This window comes from Phyllobates terribilis, unplaced genomic scaffold (genome assembly GCF_046119375.1).
Source record: "Phyllobates terribilis strain yellow unplaced genomic scaffold, ASM4611937v1 Scaffold_9__5_contigs__length_417890890, whole genome shotgun sequence".
NCBI classification, from domain to species: domain Eukaryota; kingdom Metazoa; phylum Chordata; class Amphibia; order Anura; family Dendrobatidae; genus Phyllobates; species Phyllobates terribilis.
In genome coordinates, this window is record NW_027362769.1 from 74,243,379 (window position 1) to 74,267,486 (window position 24,108).

General features: G+C 39.3%; 1 protein-coding gene across 2 annotated transcripts in view; it reads right to left on the reverse strand.

Moving 5' to 3' along the window:
• Positions 1–752: 752 nt before the first annotated feature.
• Positions 753–24,108, reverse strand: part of ERBB4 (erb-b2 receptor tyrosine kinase 4) — a 1,557,095-nt gene continuing 1,533,739 nt past the window's right edge. For both annotated transcript variants that reach the window (XM_073646618.1, XM_073646617.1), the window contains 2 exons: positions 12,654–12,951; positions 753–8,989 (listed from right to left, as the gene is read on the reverse strand). In XM_073646618.1, the coding sequence (XP_073502719.1) occupies positions 8,544–8,989; positions 12,654–12,951 (744 nt within the window). In that variant the 3' untranslated portion in view covers positions 753–8,543. The remainder of the gene's footprint in view (positions 8,990–12,653; positions 12,952–24,108) is intronic.

A 24,108-nucleotide genomic window follows, 5' to 3' on the forward strand; every position in this document is an offset into this window, starting at 1 on the left:
TTCTTTTTGGAAGAAGGTCCTGTGGACTGATGAAACCAAGATTGAGTTGTTTGGTCATACAAAAAGGCGTTATGCATGGCGGCAAAAAAACAGCATTCCAAGAAAAACACTTGCTACCCGCAGTAAAATTTGGTGGAGGTTCCATTATGTTTTGGGGCTGTGTGGCCAATGCCGGCACCGGGAATCTTGTTAAAGTTGAGGGACGCATGGATTCCATCCACTCAGTATCAGCAGATTCTTGACAATAATGTTCAAGAATCAGTGATAAAGTTGAAGTTACGCAGGGGATGGATCTTTCAGCAAGACAATGATCCAAAACACCGCTCCAAATCTACTCAGGCATTCATGCAGAGGAACAATTACAATGTTCTGGAATGGCCATCCCAGTCCCCAGACCTGAATATCATTGAACATCTGTGGGATCATTTGAAGAGGGCTGTCCATGCTCGGCGACCATCAAACTTAACTGAACTGGAATTGTTTTGTAAAGAGGAATGGTCAAAAATACCTTCATCCAGGATCCAGGAACTCATTAAAAGCTACAGGAAGCGACTAGAGGCTGTTATTTTTGCAAAAGGAGGATCTACTAAATATTAATGTCACTTTTCTGGTGAGATGCCCATACTTATGCACCTGTCAAATTTTGTTTGAATGCAGATTGCACATTTTCTGTTAGTACAATAAACCTCATTTCAAGGCGGAAACATTACTGTGTCCAACAGTTATTACATATATCAAACTGAAATAGCTGTTGCAAAAACACCAATTTTTATAAAACAATAAGCTTAAGATTAATAGGGGTGCCCAAACTTTTTCATATAACTGTATAAAAAAATGTATTTGTTAACACCATTATATTTAATAAATAACAAATGATTCATACTCTCATTGCCGCTAATCATGAATGCAAATTTAGGCACAAAATGATCGCAATGTCCCTATATGTAATGATGAATGGCAGAGCAATGCATTATTGAGTTAATAAAGGAGCACTGGGATTAAATAACTGAAGCAGAAATCCCCAAGTAATGATTCTTAATTTACCTGATTTTAGGGTCTCCTAATATAGACAGGACACCTACTATAGCCAAAGAGAGTTCTGCAGTGATGTCACTATTACAGTCATGGTTGGTTGGTGATGGTCCAACGTATTTGATCAAGAGATTTGTAGGATGTCCTAATATTTGTGGATTGTGTATATTAATTCCCAAGGACCCCATCACATGTAAATTAAAAAAAAAAGTATATAATCAGTATGCAGCACTCACTGCTGCCTTAAACTGCACTCATACAATACATTAGCAATGGATCAAATCACAACAAGTACAACATTAATCAAAACTCCCTCACATAAAACTACAACATAAAGAATAAAAATAGAAGAAATAATACTATATTAAAAAGTTAAACAGAACCTTCATGTCTCTTCTTCTGTCAAGGGGATGCTTTGGGTAACACATTGCTCCTTGGCAAGAAAGAGGCTTACGTGCAGGGGCAGGGAACAGTCCTTCATTGTAAAAATACACAAACCAACAGGGATTTCTGAGCAAAAGAACAGCAAAGTTCACGCATGTGAGGAATAATCAAAGCAAGTGCAGGAATTAAGCCACGGCAACAGAATCACAAGTAATGTAAAAAATGATATCAAGTGTGAGCAAAAAAAAACAAACAAAAAAAAAAAAAATAAACCTAAAATTAAAATTGAATATACAGGAATTTAATCCACCAGCTGTACATAAATATATACAAACCAACTCAAAAGAGAGCAGCTACGTTCCAAAGGAAGAGGTCTTGTAAATGGAGAAAATTCCCACCATTATGTATAAATGCAACTGGCTTTATCTCTGGCAAGCTATAAAAATACTATTCACATTTTCTTAGTAACATACAGTTGTGTTTTTTTTTTTTTTTTTTTTTAAGGTTTAAGGCAGCTGAATATAAGAGCAGAGGATACTAAATACACATTACAGATTAGATAGCTCAGTTATAATAAATTCAGGATCAAATGAAGATTGATTGGACAAAAGGGTACATTGCTCCAATGCAATTTAAGTGGCACAAAAATGTCCCTGTGGTTGTATATTAGAAAGCCTTAGGTATCACACTTCTGTAGACGACCATATTCTCCTTTAGAAGCAATGCTTATTGGGTCAATACTAGAGTTGATGCCAATCGATATGCAGGCCCTAGTCCTTTGGCCACTTCAGTAATCTGTTGCTGATAGACAGGAGCTGAAGAACCGCCCCATAACTGATGGAATTCGTGGCTCTTTTGTTTAGCTGTGCTGGCACAACATCATCATTGCGGCATGATGCACATGTGACATCGCGCCAGGCTGGCCAATCAAAAGATGCTGTCAGGTAAAAGGTGGTTCTCTCTCTCCTGTCCAGTTACGACAAACCACTGCCATGGCCAATGGACTAGGACGTGAGAATCGATTCACACCAACTTTAAATACCTTCTTCACAAAGCATGCTATAGAGCAGTATTCCCCAGCTCAAGTACTCAGGAGTCACCAGCAGATCATGTTTTCAGGATTTCTTTAGTAATGCACAGAAGAAAATCCCATCACCTGGGCAATACTAAGGAGATCCAGAAAACATGAACTGTTGAGGACTGGAGTTGGGGAAGACTGCTAGAGGGCATGTCATGACTTTAACTTTTAGTAACTTGGAAATCTCTATTTGCTTCCATGTGAAGGCATCCAAAGCTGCATATTTATCTCATTTGCACATGGAAATACATACCTCTGTCATTGCTCTTAGAGGTGGGTTGTATTTGACCAAACCACTTTTCCATCCAGAACTAGCTGTGCGGCCCTCTTAGTTAAATTGGTAGTCCATCTTATTTTAACAAATGTGTTGTAGACAGGATTACATATTACAGTTCTTCCCCTGCACTTTGTAGTGCAACTTTCTTTACACACTGGACTGCTCTACTTTTTTTTCAAAATGGCAGTGAATGGAGGAGCATGTGACCAGATCTGTCGATCAGCCTCCTCCAATACAAAAATAGCTTTCTCATGTGCAGAGCTTTTCCATTAGATGAGACTGATGGACAGGTCTGGTATTGTGACTTCACATCAGATACAATAAAAAAAAATAACATACCCACCTCCGAGATACTTGCTTATATTAGTGCTGTTTTCCTGTCTGTCACATGACTACTGAAGCCAATCAGCGGCCACAGATCGTCTGCAGCCTTCACACTTCTGACAGAACAATCTTAGGAGGATATTAAATGATTATTTGGAAAATCATTTGCTCCAGTCTCCACTAATGTTGGAAACACATTCCCTGTTAACACCCAGAGAATGTGCTACTGACCAATCATATTTTTAGGTCCGCATTAAATATGTGATCAATGACTAACAAGCGTTTTGTCGCTTCATGTCTTGGTCTAGTTATACTGGGCGATGAACAAACATTTGCTCCGACGATTATCGTCCTATTGTAAGAAACCCTTAACAGAGACCAAGTATAGAAAGGTTGTAGTATACACTGCATTAAGTAAATGTTGACGGCCATAAAACTGAGATATTGAAATGATAAATCTTATTAAAGATTGGTTTGAGAATATAGCAACTTGCAAGTACGGACACGCGTCTGATATTGAATGGTTAGGAAATCAGATAAAAGGGAAAATATAAAACAATGGAGCATTAAAATTAAGATGATTAAAATCTGAAATCTCATTATGCGCCTCTTAAAACAGCAATCAAAAGCAGAAGTGATGTGTTTGGTTTATGTATTAATTCTTTACAGAAGGAAGTGTTCTGGCAATTTGACAGCAGCAACTTCTCCTCTGCAATATATTGGCATCAAAAGTATACTGTATCTGCACATACCCTCAGAAAATCAATCACTTTCTGATGGCACAGCTGTATGTACTTCACTTATGGACTGTAAGAATCATGATGATAATTAATCAGACCTTAGAGAAACATATACAAAAAACAAACAGCTCCTCATACCACAAGATTAGTGTTCTACAGTACTTGTTTGGCAGAATCTTAGCAATCCTAGCAATAGTTTCCTCATATTAAATTTAAAAGTGTGCCATATTAGGAGAGTCTGGTAAGAGCTCGGGCATGGTATCAACAGTGAAAGGGTTGTCCACCTCTTTTATTGAAACATACAGCACAGTATAAAAATAGAGCATATACTCACCTACCGATTCACTGCCACTTCTCTATACTGCTGCCCGAGTCGTCCTCTGGTCTCCCGCTTACTCTACTGACAAAGACCTTGCGTGAACACTGTAGACTATTATTGGCCACAGTGATGGTCCATTGGTCATTGATGCAGCCACTGAGTGGCTTCAGTAGTCATGCATTGTCCCAGGCTGGAAAAGGCAGTGAGGAGACCATCAGGAGACCCATGCAGCATAATGGACCAGCAACAGAGGACCGGTACATCAGTATATATATATATTTTTTGTTACATCACACTGGGTTTGTTCTTAGAGTTAAAAAAAAAGTGGAAATCCAATTTGATATCCAAAATGATAACTTAATGTAGACCATCATAGCACACTTTAAGGACTTGTGCCAAGGTGGTCCGCGGAAAAGATTGCAGCATGCTCGAGTTTGATCCGAAATTCAGATCACACTCGGCCATGGAAGTCAACATCGAACTGCATTCGGGTGACATCTGACTGACACAATGGAGAAGATGGAGAAATTGTTTTCTCCATCTTCTCCTCATTCAAGAGAGTCGGACCACACTATGATCATAGTCTGATCAGAATTTTATTATGGTGTGATTTGCATAACTGATCTGATTCTCTCTGATGAGAGAATACACGTTGGTGCAAACCTAGCCTAAAGATGTATAGTTTAGATATAAGTACTGTATAGTTCAGATAAATAAGTACCTCGGTATCCCCGACATAGTGGTTCCCTTACTTTTGGGAAGAATGAGTGCTTTGTCTGCCCTGGCCATGAGTGTAGCTGTGACAGGCATGGGATATACATTAAAGAGAAGTCCTTTGCTTTTATAGTTAGCTGCCATTACATTAAAATTGCTCTGTTAATCTCCCACACTGAAGATTGTGCAACAGTAGTGCACTGCAAAATCTTCTTCAGGTTGTGGGATAATCGACCCATTTTAAAGCAGAACTAGTAAATGCTACATAATGTCTTTAGAACGGCAGTGCAGAGGGTAGCTGCACTACATAGACACCTTCTGTGGTTCAGTTTGTGTTCACCGGGGTGAAGGGGAGTGCTGACCACACATACAATTGTGTGGGATACAATGCACATACTATTCAAAGTCCATTATAGTCCGCACCTTCAGAGAGTTACAAGATGAACATGATAAACACAGAAATGCAGTTCAACACTTCTGAATAATGACCTCAAAGCCTACCCGCAAGAAATCTAGTAGCAGTGAATAAGACCTTCCTCGTGATATATGATAGTAAGCAATTGGCAGTGTTAATGAAGAATATTTTATGCTCCTTACATGTCAAAGTTGGAAACCATGATTTGGCACTCATTTTCTTGTATTTCTTGTCTTCGTTATCAAAACTCTCAGATAGTCCATAGTCTCATACAAAGTGCTCCAGATGGTTTCTACAGTTCCATTACAATCTGCTATGTTCAACGTACAAGTTCACTAAGCAACAATTAACTTGTGGTATTTGTTTCACTTAGGAGCTAAATATCAAGTCCATTTCCATTCATTTCTTCTTATTTATTTAAAATCCAGGAATTTATGTAAGAAAATGTCGACAATGCATGAAATCCATCATTCACTGCTATGAATCGCTAGGGGTCAATATCAAACTGTACACAAGTGTTGTCTTAGTCTGTAACATCGCATTCCTCTTCAATGGTATCATTTGGCAAATTCAGCGTTCAGAAACCTCCAATTTGATAATCACATAGATCAGCTTATACATATTTGTAATTTCATAGTTTCATCTATAATACTGTGGTGCTTTATACTATCCCAAGGACATGTGCTCACTACACAGGAAAAAAAACAAAAACTACCTTGATCTTAAATTCAATAAACAAAGTAAGAAAAGGGAAGACAGACGGGTAAAAAACAATAATGATATAATCTCCGCTTTAGAGCAAATATTTCTTCTAAATTAAAGTCCACATACAATATATTGTGAGAAGAAATGAATACACTAAAATCCATCATTGTAGCTTTGTTCTTGTTTGCAGGGTTTCCGTAGTTCCTGTAAGGAATGAGATCAGACTGGAAGCAGCACAACACCTAAGATCAGTCTACCAAACACTACAGATAACTAAATCTCACAAATCAGTTGTCTGAAAAGAAAACATGGTATAAAAACAAAATGTGAAGACAAGCATTGGCATGTAACATATGCATCATCTATTAAAAGGTACCTATTAATTAAAAAAAAAACCTCTTGACATGTTGTAGCGCCATGTCAGAAGTTTTAATTGGAGGGAGTCTTAGTGCTGAGACCTCTCCTCCAATCGCTAGGAGAAAGTGGCAGAAATGCTTAATTGAGCACTGCACCTTTTCATTTCTGATCATCTATCCTCTTCACATAGTGCCAAAAGAGCAGTTTATGGAATTGCTCCACTGCTAGCTCCATTCTCCGAGGAGACATGATCTGAAACAAATGAGCACGGTGCTTAACTAATTACTCCTTTCTTCTTTGATACCTTGGGACTCACAAAATCCTGCACCCCTACTTTAAAAACATTTGACATGTCACCATAGAATGTGAAAATAATTTAATGATAGGTACCCTTTAAATATTAAAACTCAAGCTGCAGGAAGACCTTGAAGAGTTTTTACATCTGAATAACTAATATTCATGGATAGGAAATAGCATGACATGAGTAGTCAACCCTCCAAAATCCACAAAAGGGTCAGTAAAATAATTTTATGTGCAATGTGTCTACTCCTGAATTCAAAACCTGACATTCATGATCCTAACCCCCCTTATTATTGTCACTCATATTCTGTCTAACCCGTTACATTATATATTTTATAGCTTATAATCATAACATTTTCCAGTTACTTTCTTAATTAGAAATAATTAGCATTTCTTTTGACATTTTCAGAGTCTCTTTTGTGTACATCATTTGATTCTGCTGGTTGCCTCCATATTGCTTCATTCGAAATAAAAAAAGTGTAACAAATAAAAAAATCAAACAAAAAACAAAAATATACAATAGTCTTTAAAAGATAAAAGACAAAGAGAACACCTTAAGTGCAAAACTGACTTTTGTCTGCAATTCCCTGCTGCATTATATTTTCCTTACAGTCCGTCTGTTGAGCTTCCCACCGGCTTGGACACCCCAGTTATCGTGGTGGACATCTGATTGACCAGTCTACTGTACCTTAGTTACTTTAAGTCCTGAAATAAAACATATGGCTCCAAACACTGGTAACATCACCTTCAAGCAAGTCACCAAAAGGAAAGGTAAGGAATTTGCTTCCATATTCTTTTCAGTTATCCTCTGGAAAGTCTTTGTTGGTGCTGTTTTTTTAAATGAATAATATTGTGGTATAGATTTGGATAAAGTGAAAAACAGAATGGAGGACACAAAAATGTGATTTCATGGTATTAAGGGCATAATTTAAAGTTATTACATTTAAAGGAATTACTGCTCTTATTTCTCATTATCTAAGTTCTCCTTGTCTTATAAGACATCGTCAGTTGACTTTATAGACTAAACTTGTTGTGTATAAGACCATGATCAAAAGATGGATATACTAACACAACTGAGCATGATTTGGTTTGGAACTATTGTGAAACTGATCACCAAACCAGGTAAGTCAGATTTTATCTTTCTAGTTGACTTCAGTCACCAAAGACTGTCAAAGATGTCATCTTTTATGCTATCAAACAGATGGCAATATAATCACCACTTACACATTAGCTAAAATACTCTGCTAATATACTATAGCTCAGGCCATAACGTAACAAATATTCTTACGTTTAAAGAAAAATACAAACTCTATAATATGCAAACCTAACTTTAAAAACAAAACCTACATTTATTTCGACTTTGATGCCCAAATATACTAGCAAAATGAACCATGTCTCCTCATTTGTAATTTCCAGACAGTCAATGTGATGTTCTGCGGAAAAAAAAGACTTGTTCGAACAGTCGAGTTTATCTCACTGGTAAGGTAGAAGCTTTGATAGTAGGTAACCATAAACATAACTGAATTTTAATTTGGTTCTTGGAATACTGATTTGAGCTGGTAAAAACAGTGCAGTGTCTGCAAAATGGAAATGCAAAAAAATGGTTTGATCATTTGCTATAGCTCCATGGATCGCCCAATGCTTTCTACCAGTGCCTGTTCATCTGGTGACAAACTTCCAATAACGAAGGAGCTGCCGGTCAGGAACGAACATTGTCAAGTGCTCTCTTTAATAAATAATAATAAAATAACCTAGCGCCTTATTTTACCTTCTGATGGGAGAGATCTGGCATTGAGAGGAAGCACACCTGAGGAAGAAAGGTGGCTTTAAGAGTCGGAGGGCTCAAGGACATTATGGGATGTTATGGGGTTTCCCCAATATCAGTAATACTGAAAGTTCTACACAACAGTGTTCCGGTGCCTGTAAGGTGGAGGGGGGAGGACAGTGCCTGGCTTCAGAGTGAACTCGGTCAGGTATTCTGGATTTTCTGCAACTACAGGCCTGATCCGTCCATTTTGCTTATAAAAGTATTTTGTGCCGTACTCATGCAGATAATCTGGGTGTTGAATGGTGCTCCTGGGAGGCAAGCTGTGGTTCCAGTACTCTGGGTTGTCGAATGCCTTCTTGGCTTTTTCTGGCACAGTTAGTCCATTGTTTTTCATGAAGTCAGCATTTTCCTTAGGCTTGGCATAAGAATTAAAGTAAAGATGCTCATTAACATACTCATCCTCTGTTTTTGGCTGCCCACTGGGTCCATTGTGGTATTCAGGGTTATCCAGAGCTTGGAGATCACCATTTTTTCTTCTTGAGACAAAAGGATTCTCTTCCACAGGACTTAAGTAGTCTAAAAAAAAGATAAAAGTGTTTCGATTTTTTTTTAAATTCTAATTGATGTAATAAAAACTCTCTGATTTTAAGTAATTTTGAATTAAAGGAAATCTGTCAGCAGGGTTTTGCTATGTAATTTAATGAGTCCCCCTCTACTTTGGTTAGTACCATGCATTTGTACATGCTGTAACATTATTTAAATTAAATTATATTTTGGGTGCTTTTCTCTGCTGTGTGTGATTCCAGTCACCACTTTATATAGGTTGGATATCTAGCACTACTATCTCCATTTATGCTTATTGATTAAAACTTGTGGCAACACTAAATATATAAATATATATATATATATATATATATATATATATATACAGTACAGACCAAAAGTTTGGACACACCTTCTCATTTAAAGATTTTTCTGTATTTTCATGACTATGAAGATTGTACATTCACACTGAAGGAATCAAAACTATAAATTAACACATGTGGAATTATATACTTAACAAAAAAGTGTGAAACAACTGAAAATATGTCTTATATTCTAGGTTCTTCAAAGTAGCTACCTTTTGCTTTGATGACTGCTTTGCACACTCTTGGCATTCTCTTGATGAGCTTCAAGAGGTAGTCACCGGAAATGGTCTTCCAACAATCTTCTTGAAGGAGTTCCCAGAGATGCTTAGCACTTGTTGGCTCTTTTGCCTTCACTCTGTGGTCCAGCTCACCCCAAACCATCTCGATTGGGTTCAGGTCTAGTGACTGTGGAGGCCAGGTCATCTTGTGTAGCACCCCATCACTCTCCTTCTTGGTCAAATAGCCCTTACACAGCCTGGAGGTGTGTTTGGGGTCATTGTCCTGTTAATGATAATAAATGATGGTCCAACTAAACGCAAACCGGATGGAATAGCATGCCGCTGCAAGATGCTGTGGTAGCCATGCAGGTTCAGTATGCCTTCAATTTTGAATAAATCTCCAACAATGTCACCAGCAAAGCACCCCACACCATCACACCTCCTCCTCCATGCTTCACGGTGGGAACCAGGCATGTAGAGTCCATCCGTTCACCTTTTCTGCGTTACACAAAGACACGGTAGTTGGAACCAAAGATCTCAAATTTGGACTCATCAGACCAAAGCACAGATTTCCACTGGTCTAATGTCCATTCCTTGTGTTCTTTAGCCCAAACAAGTCTCTTCTGCTTGTTGTCTGTCCTTAGCAGTGGTTTCCTAGCAGCTATTTTACCATGAAGGCCTGCTGCACAAAGGTCTCCTCTTAACAGTTGTTGTAGAGATGTGTCTGCTGCTAGAACTCTGTGTGGCATTGACCTGGTCTCTAATCTGAGCTGCTGTTAACCTGCGATTTCTGAGGCTGGTGACTCGGATAAACTTATCCTCAGAAGCAGAGGTGACGCTTGGCCTTCCTTTCCTGGGGCGGTCCTCATGTGAGCCAGTTTCTTTGCAGAGCTTGATGGTTTTTGCAACTGCACTTGGGGACACATTCAAAGTTTGCCCAATTTTTTGGACTGACTGACCTTCATTTCTTAAAGTAATGATGGCCACTCGTTTTTTTTTAATTAGCTGCTTTTTTCTTGCCATAATACAAATTCTAACAGTCTATTCAGTAGGACTATCAGCTGTGTATCCACCTGACTTCTGTACAACACAACTGATGGTCCCAACCCCATTTATAAGGCAAGAAATCCCACTTATTCAACCTGACAGGGCACACCTGTGAAGTGAAAACCATTTCCGGTGACTACCTCTTGAAGCTCATCAAGAAAATGCCAAGAGTGTGCAAAGCAGTCATCAAAGCAAAAGGTGGCTACTTTGAAGAACCTAGAATATAAGACATATTTTTAGTTGTTTCACATTTTTTTGTTAAATATATAATTCCACATGTGTTAATTCATAGTTTTGATGCCTTCAGTGTGAATGTACAATTTTCATAGTCATGAAAATACAGAAAAATCTTTAAATGAGAAGGTGTGTCCAAACTTTTGGTCTGTACTGTATATATATATATATATATACTGTAAATATATATATATATTTACAGTATACATGCTTTTACCTTATTAATATTACACGTATCATTCTCTTTGATTTTTACACCTTCTTTTTATTTATATATACTTCATCTACTCATCATTTCTTCATGCATGAACATATGCAATATGTCATCCGTTAGGACATTTAACTGTCCTTCCCATTTTTCCTTTGGTGTTCTTCTTAACTCTGTATGGATTCATTGTACTGTATTTTTTATAAAAAAAATTCTGTCTTTCAATAAAGTTGTTCACTTTTGCATTTATGTACAGTCTTAGTCATGCTTCTCCTGTTAGGGTCTTTATGTAATCTGAGAGCTGCATGCTGTAGAGACAGAAACACTGATTGAAGCAATGTGTCACTTACTGGGCTGCTTGGTGTAGTTTTGATAGAATCCCTGTTTTCTCTGTTGTAGATGCAGCAGTGGTCAGAAAGCTGTGCTCTGTATAACCCCGCCCACACCACTGATTGTCAGCTTTCTGTGTACAGTGTGTCAGAAAGCTGCCAATCAATGGTAGGGGCGGGGTTACACAGATTAGCCTGACTGAGCTGCACATGAAACATAGTCAGACAGTGATAATCTCCTGCTAATAAAACACTGATTGTATTGAAACTACAGCATACAGCCTAATAAGTGACACATCACTGGAATCAGTCTTTCTGCTCCTATATTATGCTGGTATCAGATGAAAAAGCAAAAAACTGCTGACAGATTCCTTTTATATAAAGACCTCTAAATTATATGTTTGCATCATTCATCATCATGTGCTTTAAATTCCTGAGAAAACTTAATAGGGATAAGCAGGACACTGAGCTTAAAAAAAACATGAACGGGCAGTCAACAGCAGCACATAATCTATACCAATATTTGCAAACAGTCAGGTACTAGATATACTAATGAAGTGTAGTAGGGAGGGCAGACTCGTCACTTATTCTACAGTGATGAGAGGTTTTTGTTCCTTGCTAGACTCCTAATTCTTTTATTCAGTGCCTGGATTTTAAACAGTAACCATCATATTAATTTTTATTTCATACATATAGTACACATTAAAACAAGACATTTTGTAATATATCTTATTAGACAAATTTGCTTCTTTCTCCTCCTGGACTGAGCTTTAACACTACATTCATGGATAAAATCTGTATTTTGTGAATTCAGATTTTCCAATTACTGAGATAGGAGATGGCAGTTACTGCTTTTAATATTCTATGGAGAGGGGGAGGGGCTAGAGTTAGACACTGATATTCTCCTGTAACAACAGTTACACTTCTCCATAGAACTTTATGAGCGCCAACTGTCATCTCCTATCTCATCTCCTATCTCAGTAATGGGAAAATCTGTGTTTACTGAATACAGATTTTACCCGAGAATTGAGAATTTTGAGAATGACTAATCAGTCCAGGAGGAGAAAGAAGCAGATTTTTTTTAATAGGATATATTACAAAGTTTCTTATTTTCACATGTATTGTTGATTTAAGAAATAAAAATACCATTTAAGCTTATCTGAATTTACATTTGTCCTTTTGTTGCGGATTACAAGGAGAATGGTTAGATATTAGAATATTTATGGATATGAATACATAGAGATATAAGCAACATTAAAGAATAATTATTATATAACACTGATATTGTTGACCAACCTGTCTTAGGCTTTTCTTTCATGGGCGTCATGTAGCCGTCCTCTCCGACAACTCCCCGTGAGGAACGTTCCCGTACAAATGCGGTGGGGTCAGCACTGTATCTTTGCAGACTACTGTCTTCTGGAGGTCGCTCTGTATTCTGTTTCCGGAGAGTGCCATTGCAGCAGGTGTCTTCAAACACTTCAGAAGTTGCACCCTGGACTGCAGGAACTTCTGGTATTGGACAAACGGGTGGTCTGTATGGCAGAGTGACTGATTCTTGTGTTGTGTACCCGCCATCTCGATATACAAACTGATTCTGTCAGAGATACAAAAAGTTGAAAACACAGTTATACCGCACCTTTCAACTGCGTCAAATTGTTATATACAGTGCAGAAGATGCAAATGTACTGTCATGAGAGATTTGGGTTTCTTGGGCTGTTCAAAGGATATCATTCAGAGATTATTCTTATTCTTTACTATTAATTGTTCCTGTAAAATGTATATCTTTAGAATATGTTTTTATACATACAAGTTCTTTTTCTTATTTTGTATTTTTGCATGTGGTTTTTGTATTCTCACCTGTTTGGTGATTTCATCAAGCTGGGTTTGCATATCCTTTGCCGTTTGTTTATGCTCATTCAGACTTGGACAAAGGACCACGTTGGTCAGAAACCTTTTGCCTGGAGGCTTGCATGTGTTACCCTCCTGCCATTTATTTTTTTCTGTGCCGCTTGTGCCTACCATCGCTGATTTTAAATCTTGACTAAATAAAGAACTTTTCTATGAAGTTTCAAGTGCCGGCTTTTTCACTTGATTTATCACTTAGAGCACTTCTGCCGAGCACCGGACAGGTGAGCTGATTGTGCTTTTCTCTTACATATCATTCAGAACCCTTACTATCTATACAGAATATGTGCACATCAACTTTTGACTGCATTATATACTGTGGACCCAATTCATCATTGCATTTCTGCCAGTTTTTTCCTTGTGAATTCCTCTGAATTAGTAACTTTTTTATTTGCAACAAATTCATCAAACTATTTGCACTTTCTTTCATAGATATCTTCTATGGTTTAATTTTCTGATTTTATGGTCAATGTGACTTTTCCAGATGTTTTAGATAGCATCAACTTTTTTAGAAAAGTTGTAAACTTTTGAGCAACTCTGTTCCAGTCCCCTTTTGTAGTGATTTTATGTATGCCAATAACTTATGCATTCTTACAACATTTGCTAAAGATGTGACTAAGTTAAAGTAGGTGATATGTGTGAATGAACCACAAGAAATAGACCGTAGTGGCAAATGATTGGCTCCAAAGTCATCTCCAAATGAGAGATCCATTGTGGCGTCAGTATTAGAATTGAGTGTATCTTTTGAAATTGGATTCCGCCATCCTTGCCAAACGTTCTCAAAAAAGATAATTTGCATGAATCTCAATACTGGAAAGTTTGGAATTACTCATAAAATACATGTGGGGGAGGGGAGAGTGAGAGAAAGAGGACCCTGCTGATCATAAGAGCTTATACTCTACAGAAGAGAGAGATGACCATGCTGACCATACGAGTTTACACTCTACAGGAGAGAGAGAGGACCCTACTGATCATAAGAGCTTACACTCTACAGGAGAGAGAGAGGACCCTACTGATCATAAGAGCTTACACTCTACAGGAGAGAGAGAGGACCCTACTGATCATAAGAGCTTACACTCTACAGGAGAGAGAGAGGACCCTGCTGATCATAAGAGCTTATACTCTACAGAAGAGAGAGATGACCCTGCTGACCATACGAGTTTACACTCTACAGGAGAGAGAGAGGACCCTACTGATCATAAGAGCTTACACTCTACAGGAGAGAGAGAGGACCCTACTGATCATAAGAGCTTACACTCTACAGGAGAGAGAGAGGACCCTACTGATCATAAGAGCTTACACTCTACAGGAGAGAGAGAGGACCCTACTGATCATAAGAGCTTTCACTCTACAGGAGAGAGAGAGGACCCTACTGATCATAAGAGCTTACACTCTACAGGAGAGAGAGGGGACTCTGCTGACCATAAGAGCTTACACTCTACAGGAGAGAGAGAGGACCCTATTGATCACAAGAGCTTACACTCTACAGGAGAGAGAGGGGACCCTGCTGACCATAAGAGCTTACACTCTGCCGAAGAGAAAGAGACTCACCCAGTGACTCTGGAAATGGAAAACAACTCTGCTGTACAAACTGTGCTCCACTGGGAAACAATGATCTGTGATGACCCAGGTACTGACCACCACTGTACAAGGTATGATAATCCGTAAGATGTCTTAGCTATAGGACATTATGGGGAGGCCCCTGCGGTAATGCAAATTCGTTAAACAACGGATTACAGGAATTTGGACTCAAACTTGATCCTCTACACATCAATCTACTCATCTCTAGTCAGTATCTGAGCCTCCAAAGGATCCTGGTGATTTGGTTGGCGAGTTTCAGCCTATGGCCACGGTCACATGTTCAGTATTTGACATCAGTATTTGTAAGCCAAAACCAGGAGTGGGTGAAAAATGCAGAATTGGTGAAGTGTTTCTATTATACTTTTCCTCTGATTGTTTCCACTACTGATTTTGGCTTAAAAATACTGATGTAACATACTGACCAAATAATGAACTTGTGAACGTGGCCTATGGGCTGTATATACTACGGTAACTTATGCAAGGCAACTACTTTACATATAACTCCAATAGCTGAAAAGGAGCTTACATACAATGAGGTTCAATCACTGAGATGTAATTTTTCTTTTTTTTAATGTCACTTTTATTTTTTTATTTTGTGGTATTTGCTGACCTTTTTTTGCATCAAATTAATCAGGATGGCACATGGTGCATGAACTTTGCGCAAAGTCAAAATGGTCTTTTTGCTCTGACTTTTAAAACAAGAAGTTCCCTATTTTGCAAAATGTCACAAAATTTGCAGAAAAAAAAAAATGCCATATATAAAATAATTCCAGGGGTGGAGTGGAGGGCACTGGAGTACATTTGCAACAAATGTTGTGACTTTTTGAAAAATCGCAAATGATGAATCAGGCAAAAGCATTTTGTAATCCTAGACTCTAAAAAACTATTAGGCAATCACATAAAATAGAAATAAAAAGGTGCAAATGGAAAGATAATAGATAGAAAGGCGCAAAACACAAAAAAAGCGTTAAAAAAACAGGCGCAAATACGGTAATAAATTTGGTCCATAATTTCTGAAGGCAACAGACTTAGGCTAGGGTTATACGACAGGATAAAAATCATTCAGAGTTGCATCCAGAAAAGTGAGATGATTTTTTTCTCACTCGTCATTCATGTGTTGTCCATGTACAATCTGTATTTTTACTGAGCAGATATTAATAATTTACAGGACCATTTACAGTTTCCTATGTTACAGAAATGCAATGTTTCTGTAAAAATCGGATGCTGTACTGTGGCTCCTTATTGCATCCGATTTTATTTCTCACACTCATAGACTTGAATGGATGAGTCTCATCTGATTTGCAGAAGAAACTAGTGCAGGCTGCAGTTTTTCATTAGTGCAGGCTGCAATTTTTCACTAGTGCAGGCTGCAATTTTTCACTAGTGCAGGCTGCAATTTTTCACTAGTGCAGGCTGCAATTTTTCACTAGTGCAGGCTGCAAGTTTTCTCACATGCAGATTCAATCAGCGAAAAAAATCACTCATCTGCACTGCCCCATTGAATAACATTGGTGTGAGTGTGATCCGTTGTTTTTTTTTTAGCAAATAGCACTCAGACCGAAAATATGGTTGTGTGCACGAGCCTCTATGCACAGTTTCATAGGTCGTCTTTACATTGCCAGTTTTCTGAAGTTACAGAAGTCAGAGACTTGGCAGTAAAAGAAAACAAACTTGCTGTTATAAATAAAACACTTCAGTAGGCAAAAATTGTGTAAAATGTCACTAAACAGAGTCTGGAACATTTTGTCTGTCCAACTGAAAAGTCTTGGTCTAAAATGCCCCCCAGGACACATCGATAGTCCTCACACCTGAAAGCTAAGGGAAGCTCTTATACCATATATACTTTTCAGCCAGGAAAATTAGTGAAAATAAAAGGAAGAATATATTACTGCCAATTCCATTTAACAGTTACTCGGTATTGAAAGAGTTTTTCCATTCATAGTGCAGTTTCCCTTTGTAGTATAGCAGCAGTGAATTGCTCCTAAGAAAACATGCCAGTGTGTACACCATGCAGTTTGACATGACTGTAATTACAATGTTGGCCATCCTTCTTACATTCTACCCTGAGAAGTGAATTCATCTATTACTCTATTTTTGTTTATATGGAAACTGCAAACATTATAAGCAAACAATAAGGGTGTGTGTTCCCGTTAAGTATTTGCTGCAGACTTTCCTGCATAAAAAAGGTGTCTCTTGTCGGGAAAAAGGCTGCATAAAAAGTGTGCATTTTTGCTGCATTTTATTTTATTTTTTTTTTCGTATTCAACAGTTCATATTCACATGCAGCGTTATTTTTTCATGCAAATAAGAAGCTGCGTTTTACAGTACTAGAAAAAGCTATGAGATTTCAGAAATGTTATGAGCACAATTTTTTTTTCCTGACTGAATTTGAGAAGTGCAGTGTTTTTTTTATCTGCAGCGTGTCAATTCTTTCAGCGTTTTTGCAGCGTTTACTCAGTCATAGAAAGCAACGAGAAGGTGCAAAAAAAAACTAAGTTAACAGATTTTGCTGCATGTTTAGTGAATAAAACTAAGTTTATTAAACATGTACTGTAGACAAAACATACATGTAAATAAAAACAGCTATAAAACGCTGCAAATATGCCATAAAAACCATCGTAGAAAAAAGTAAAAAAAAACTGTGTTCTGAATGCAGGTTTTGGCTGCAAAAAAAAAAGTAGCATAAACACTTAATGTAAACATAACATTAGAAGAAATGAAAACCCTGCAAAAATGCTGAAAGAATTGACAGAAACTGCTTCAAATCTGCAAGTAAAAAATAAGCAGCATGTGCATGAGATTTCAGAAAGCTCATTCACTTTGCTGGGGCAGTAAAATGCTGTTTTTTTCGTGTAAAAAGTGTGGGAAAACCGTTTCAAAAAGGTGATATGTGAACATACCCAAAAGCTTGTATAAGTGTCCATGAAAAGCTTTTGGTGAATTTTTCACTCTATTTTCGCTGTGCCAAAAACGCAGCATCTTACAGTTCCAGCAAAGGGAATGGGATTTACAGAAATCTCACGCCCATTGTGCTTCTTTTTCACTCAGTGTAAACTGACCTGTGTTGCGTGTCTCAAATCCACAGCATGTCAATTTCTCTTGTGGGTACGCTGAGTTTTATGTACAGATTACTCCAATAGAATCGCAATAGATGCGGAAAATCCGCAAGTAAAAAATGCACATGCATTTTTAGTGCGTTTACGCAGTGGAAGAAGGTCAAAAACGCATGTAATTAACGTGACTATGTCAAAAACGCATGTAACCTAATTTACTTAATAGGTGCAGAAATGGTGCAGAAAATCTACAACATTAAAAATTCACCAATAGCTCATCGTGGGAACATAGCCTAAAAGTTGTGTAGATTATTAATGCGCCATACCATCATGTAATAAAGTATATAAAGTATACCAATGCAACCAATTTCCCCAAGTTTCCTAGAACTATTTCACATGCATTATGGAATTGAATCATTGGCAAAAATTATCTGGAACACCTTCTTCCATTAAACACGCTGGCCTAAGGCCTTATTCAGATGAGAATATAACCGTCCATGTGCTGTACATGTGTATCACAGATCGCCAGTGTGCCTGCACATAACAGATCGCCAGTGTGCCTGCACATAACAGATCGCCAGTGTGCCTGCACATAACAGATCCCCAGTGTGCCTGCACATAACAGATCGCCAGTGTGCCTGCACATAACAGATCGCCAGTGTGCCTGCACATAAAAGATCGCCAGTGTGCCTGCACATAACAGATCGCCAGTGTGCCTGCACATAACAGATCGCCAGTGTGCCTGCACATAACAGATCGCCAGTGTGCCTGCACATAACAGATCGCCAGTGTGCCTGCACATAACAGATCGCCAGTGTGCCTGCACATTACAGATCCCCAGTGTGCCTGCACATAACAGATCGCCAGTGTGCCTGCACATAAAAGATCGCCAGTGTGCCTGCACATAACAGATCGCCAGTGTGCCTGCACATAACAGATCCCCAGTGTGCCTGCACATAACAGATCGCCAGTGTGCCTGCACATAACAGATCGCCAGTGTGCCTGCACATAAAAGATCGCCAGTGTGCCTGCACATAACAGATCGCCAGTGTGCCTGCACATAACAGATCGCCAGTGTGCCTGCACATAACAGATCGCCAGTGTGCCTGCACATAACAGATCGCCAGTGTGCCTGCACATAACAGATCGCCAGTGTGCCTGCACATTACAGATCCCCAGTGTGCCTGCACATAACAGATCGCCAGTGTGCCTGCACATAAAAGATCGCCAGTGTGCCTGCACATAACAGATCGCCAGTGTGCCTGCACATAACAGATCGCCAGTGTGCCTGCACATAACAGATCGCCAGTGTGCCTGCACATAAAAGATCGCCAGTGTGCCTGCACATAACAGATCGCCAGTGTGCCTGCACATAACAGATCGCCAGTGTGCCTGCACATAACAGATCGCCAGTGTGCCTGCACATAACAGATCGCCAGTGTGCCTGCACATAACAGATCGCCAGTGTGCCTGCACATAACAGATCGCCAGTGTGCCAGCATATAACAGATAGCCAGTGTGCCTGCATATAACAGATCGCCAGTGTGCCTGCATATAACAGATCGCCAGTGTGCCTGCATATAACAGATCGCCAGTGTGCCTGCACATAACAGATCGCCAGTGTGCCTGCATATAACAGATCGCCAGTGTGCCTGCATATAACAGATCGCCAGTGTGCCTGCACATAACAGATCGCCAGTGTGCCTGCACATAACAGATCGCCAGTGTGCCTGCACATAACAGATCGCCAGTGTGCCTGCATATAACAGATCGCCAGTGTGCCTGCATATAACAGATCGCCAGTGTGCTGCATATAACAGATCGCCAGTGTGCCTGCACATAACAGATCGCCAGTGTGCCTGCATATAACAGATCGCCAGTGTGCCTGCATATAACAGATCGCCAGTGTGCCTGCATATAACAGATCGCCAGTGTGCCTGCACATATGGCCAAGATTCCATGCAGATCAATGATCTGCGTGTAAAAAATCACAGCTTTTACTACTTTGGTCGGTGTAACAGAATTTCAATGTTAAGACAGCTCTGGCACCCATTGCCAATATGGATGAGCACATGGGGCTGCAGACCTAGTCACATCCCCATTTTGCGGTCACCACTGGTCCGATTTTCAATATGGCCGTCTGAACCCATCCAAAAGGCAACATGAGACATCAAAGATAGAAATTGGCAGATAATTGGATACTACAGAGAACAAGGAATATTAATGTCTTCATTTTGAGTAATAAATACTGTCTTTAAGTCGTCTTCAGTCAATATATATGCCATCTTTTTTTGTGACATTGTTTTCATGAGTTAAAGGAATTAACCAGGATTAGAAAACATGGCTGTTTATGGGCTGTTTTCTTTCAAAGAGAGAGGAACTACTGACCATGAGTTGTTTGTGATATTCCTGTTCATTTACTTTAATGTGGCCAAGTTGCAATACCATGAACAACCCAAGGTAAGGGGGTGCTGTATTTTTTTTATGGGAAGTAGCCATGTTTTTCGAATCCTGATTAACCTATTTAATGTTTGTATAGGAATGAAGAATAAGTACCAATCAAACCCATAATACAGAACCAGTAAAGCCACTCTATGCCTTTATGCACTTCCATTTGTTTTTCAGGGCAGATAGTTTTGTTTTTCCATCGTATGCAGTGGCAAACAACCCCACCCCCCAAAAAAACAGTGAGTCACCAGCCTCAGAAATCGCAGGTTAACAGCAGCTCAGATTAGAGAGCAGGTCAATGCCACACAGAGTTCTAGCAGCAGACACATCTCTTCAACAACTGTTAAGAGAAGACTTTGTGCAGCAGGCCTTCATGGTAAAATAGCTGCTAGGAAACCACTGCTAAGGACAGGCAACAAGCAGAAGAGACTTGTTTGGGCTAAAGAACACAAGGAATGGACATTAGACCAGTGGAAATCTGTGCTTTGGCCTGATGAGTCCAAATTTGAGATCTTTGGTTCCAACCACTGTGTCTTTGTGCGACACAGAAAAGGTGAACGGATGGACTCTACATGCCTGGTTTCCACCGTGAAGCATGGAGGAGGAGGTGTGATGGTGTGGGGGTGCTTTGCTGGTGACACTGTTAGGGATTTATTCAAAATTGAAGGCATACTGAACCAGCATGGCTACCACAGCATCTTGCAGCGGCATGCTATTCCATCCGGTTTGCGTTTAGTTGGACCATCATTTATTTTTCAACAGGACAATGACCCGAAACACACCTCCAGGCTGTGTAAGGGCTATTTGACCAAGAAAGAGAGTGATGGGGTGCTACGCCAGATGACCTGGTCTCCACAGTCACCAGACCTGAACCCAATCGAGATGGTTTGGGGTGAGCTGGACTGCAGAGTGAAGGCAAAAGGGCCAACAAGTGCTAAGCATCTCTGAGAACTCCTTCAACATTGTTGGAAGACCATTTCCGGTGACTACCTCTTGAAGCTCATCAAGAGAATGCCAAGAGTGTGCAAAGCAGTCATCAAAGCAAAAGGTGGCTACTTTGAAGAACCTAGAATATAAGACATATTTTCAGTTGTTTCACACTTTTTTGTTAAGTATATAATTCCACATGTGTTAATTCATAGTTTTGATGCCTTCAGTGTGAATGTACAATTTTCATAGTCATGAAAATACAGAAAAATCTTTAAATGAGAAGGTGTATCCAAACTTTTTGTCTGTACTGTATAAACTTGACCTGAACAAGGCGCACATGGAAAGAAGAATTTGGAGCAAACAAAAAAAGGTGCAAAACACAAAAAACTGAAGAAAAAAAATTCAAATGTAATAATCAAACAGGCCCTTACTGTATACAGGACTAATATGGACCAATAGGAATTCCCCGTGCCGTTATGCAGTGTCCATGTATATTAGCATGCAAAATTGAGCAAAAGTTGGTTGCAATGTTACAATGAAGCTTACAACTCATACATATATGCAATCAAATTAACTACATTCACTGGTAAAAGTGTCATTATTTTTATAGCTCTGAGTAATGAGTGCATTGGACTATATTACACACGACTGAGGTTAATATTCTCTGCATCGCAGCATGCGCTGGTTAAGCAGTGGGCGCCACAGTCGAGAACTGTAGTCACTTTATACTTGTTTAAGCAGAACTAATTACTGAACATCTGTAAAACTGACTGTCTGCAACGATCCAGTCTCTGCAACTCGTTCTTCTGTTTGGTACGACGGCTGGTTACAAGTTGAAATGCCATATACAAAATAAACTCTAGAATTCAAGTCCGTTCATCTTATATCTCCAAAGAACATTGAAAAGTTGAACATTACCTTGTCTTGCACCATCTGTTCACATCAGCATATTATTATATAAGGAAATATTTTTGTAGTTCTACAATCTAAAACCAAATTAAGGCTAGGTACACATTAAGTTTGTGCCTAATGTCGGGCACATATGCTTAGGAGGTATGCGCCCAATGGTAGTCAAACAGATGCCAAAGCATCCATGTACCGGTTGGTATATGGTTCTTTTCAGTAGCCTTCAAGATAAGAGAACGCAGTCTGCTACACTTTCCTATACAATTAAATAAACAGTATGCAAGAAAATATCGGCCAGATGGTGGACAAAAGAACACACTTTTGGCCTCTGGTGAATGGGATCCTATGGCAACATTACAGAATTCGGCGGTAAAAGCTCCTGATGTATACTGTAGGCTAAGTGCACAGATGTAGTATATCTAGCCTAGGATACTTGCAATTACCAGTAAACAAGATTATGTAGCCGAGCGTATGAAAAATCGTCCAAGTGTCATCCAGAAAACTTGGATGATTTTTTTCTAACTTTCATCCATGTTTCATCCGTGTGTCTGTTGTTTATGTCCGTGTGATATAACATTGCCTAGAGGGTGTAGTGATAAAATGCATGGAAGACAAGCAGCTGTTAGTAGATTCCATGTTTCTGAGTGTACTGCTATGAAAACAATGCTGATATTAAGTGCATTGCTCAAAATAAACAAGGAAAACCATGTCTTACCAAGCAATGTCATAATAGAGCTCATGCACTACAGACTCAGGCAATGTACTAGGCATAAAACAAAATTAAAGGACTTGTCTGGGATTGTCCATAAAATAGGGCATTAATGTGAGATCTGTTGGGGTTCAGCATGCGGCAGCCCCTAGTGACCACTTCAAGAAGTCCCCAGATGTGAGCGACATATGGAGCAGATATCACCTGGTTGATGGCGGTGCCAAGTGTCAATCCCCAATTAATTTTATGTTGAATATCGATAGGTCATCACTAGTGATGAGCAAGAACTAAAATGCTCGGGTACTCGTTGTTCGGGTCGAGCAAATTTGAATGCTCGAGTGCTCGGACCGAGTAACGAGCCCAATGTAAGTCTATGGGAAATTCGAGCATTTTTCCGGCGGTTTTCCCCGGCGGTCTGCCTATAAAATTGCCAAAATCGATGTGGGAACAGTGCTCAAATGACATGGGATCAACATGGGGAAGACCCCTGGAAGCATTTCGGATGCCCAGGTAACTGCTGTCAAGAATGTTGTCAGAGGTATTATGCCACTTTTACGAACTCACAATAAAACATGCAAAAACAAAACCAAAATGGATTTTCCTGGGAAAAATGTTAAGGAACATCCTTTCTAGGGTAATGACTTGTATATAAGGCAAAATAAAGAACCAAAAACAAAAATGCTCCTCCACACCTTGGGCTATGTTCACACGTAGCGTTTTTGAAGCGTTTTTGCATTTTTGCATTGCTTTCAACCAAGACAAATGCATTCACTGGGAAATGTCATTTTAACATTTTACAACCTTATCAGGCCATGTGGTGTGTGACACATCATCAGACACATGCATACAGTGCTGAAAAGACATAGGAACAGCATGGGGAAGACCCATGGAATCATCTCTGACTCCCAGGTCACTGACTAAAAGTTTGCCCATCACAAGTGATCCTTGACGGATGCGAAGATGCCTCTGTCGTTGCAGACTTGCAACAATCACCATCCACGTCTTTGTCCTAGCGCAGCATTCAGTTGTCCCTACCCCATTCCTTGCAATTATGCAGCTAACACAGGCAGCAATGCCAAATTTTTGACAGCTGCTTGCACTTGAAATGTGGCCTTTTAGGTTTGTGGAGGCGGAAGCTGTCAACAACCTTATGGCGGCGGCCAGGTGTCCACACTCGGCCCCCAGTCGTCACTATTTGTCCAGGTGTGGTCTCCGCCTT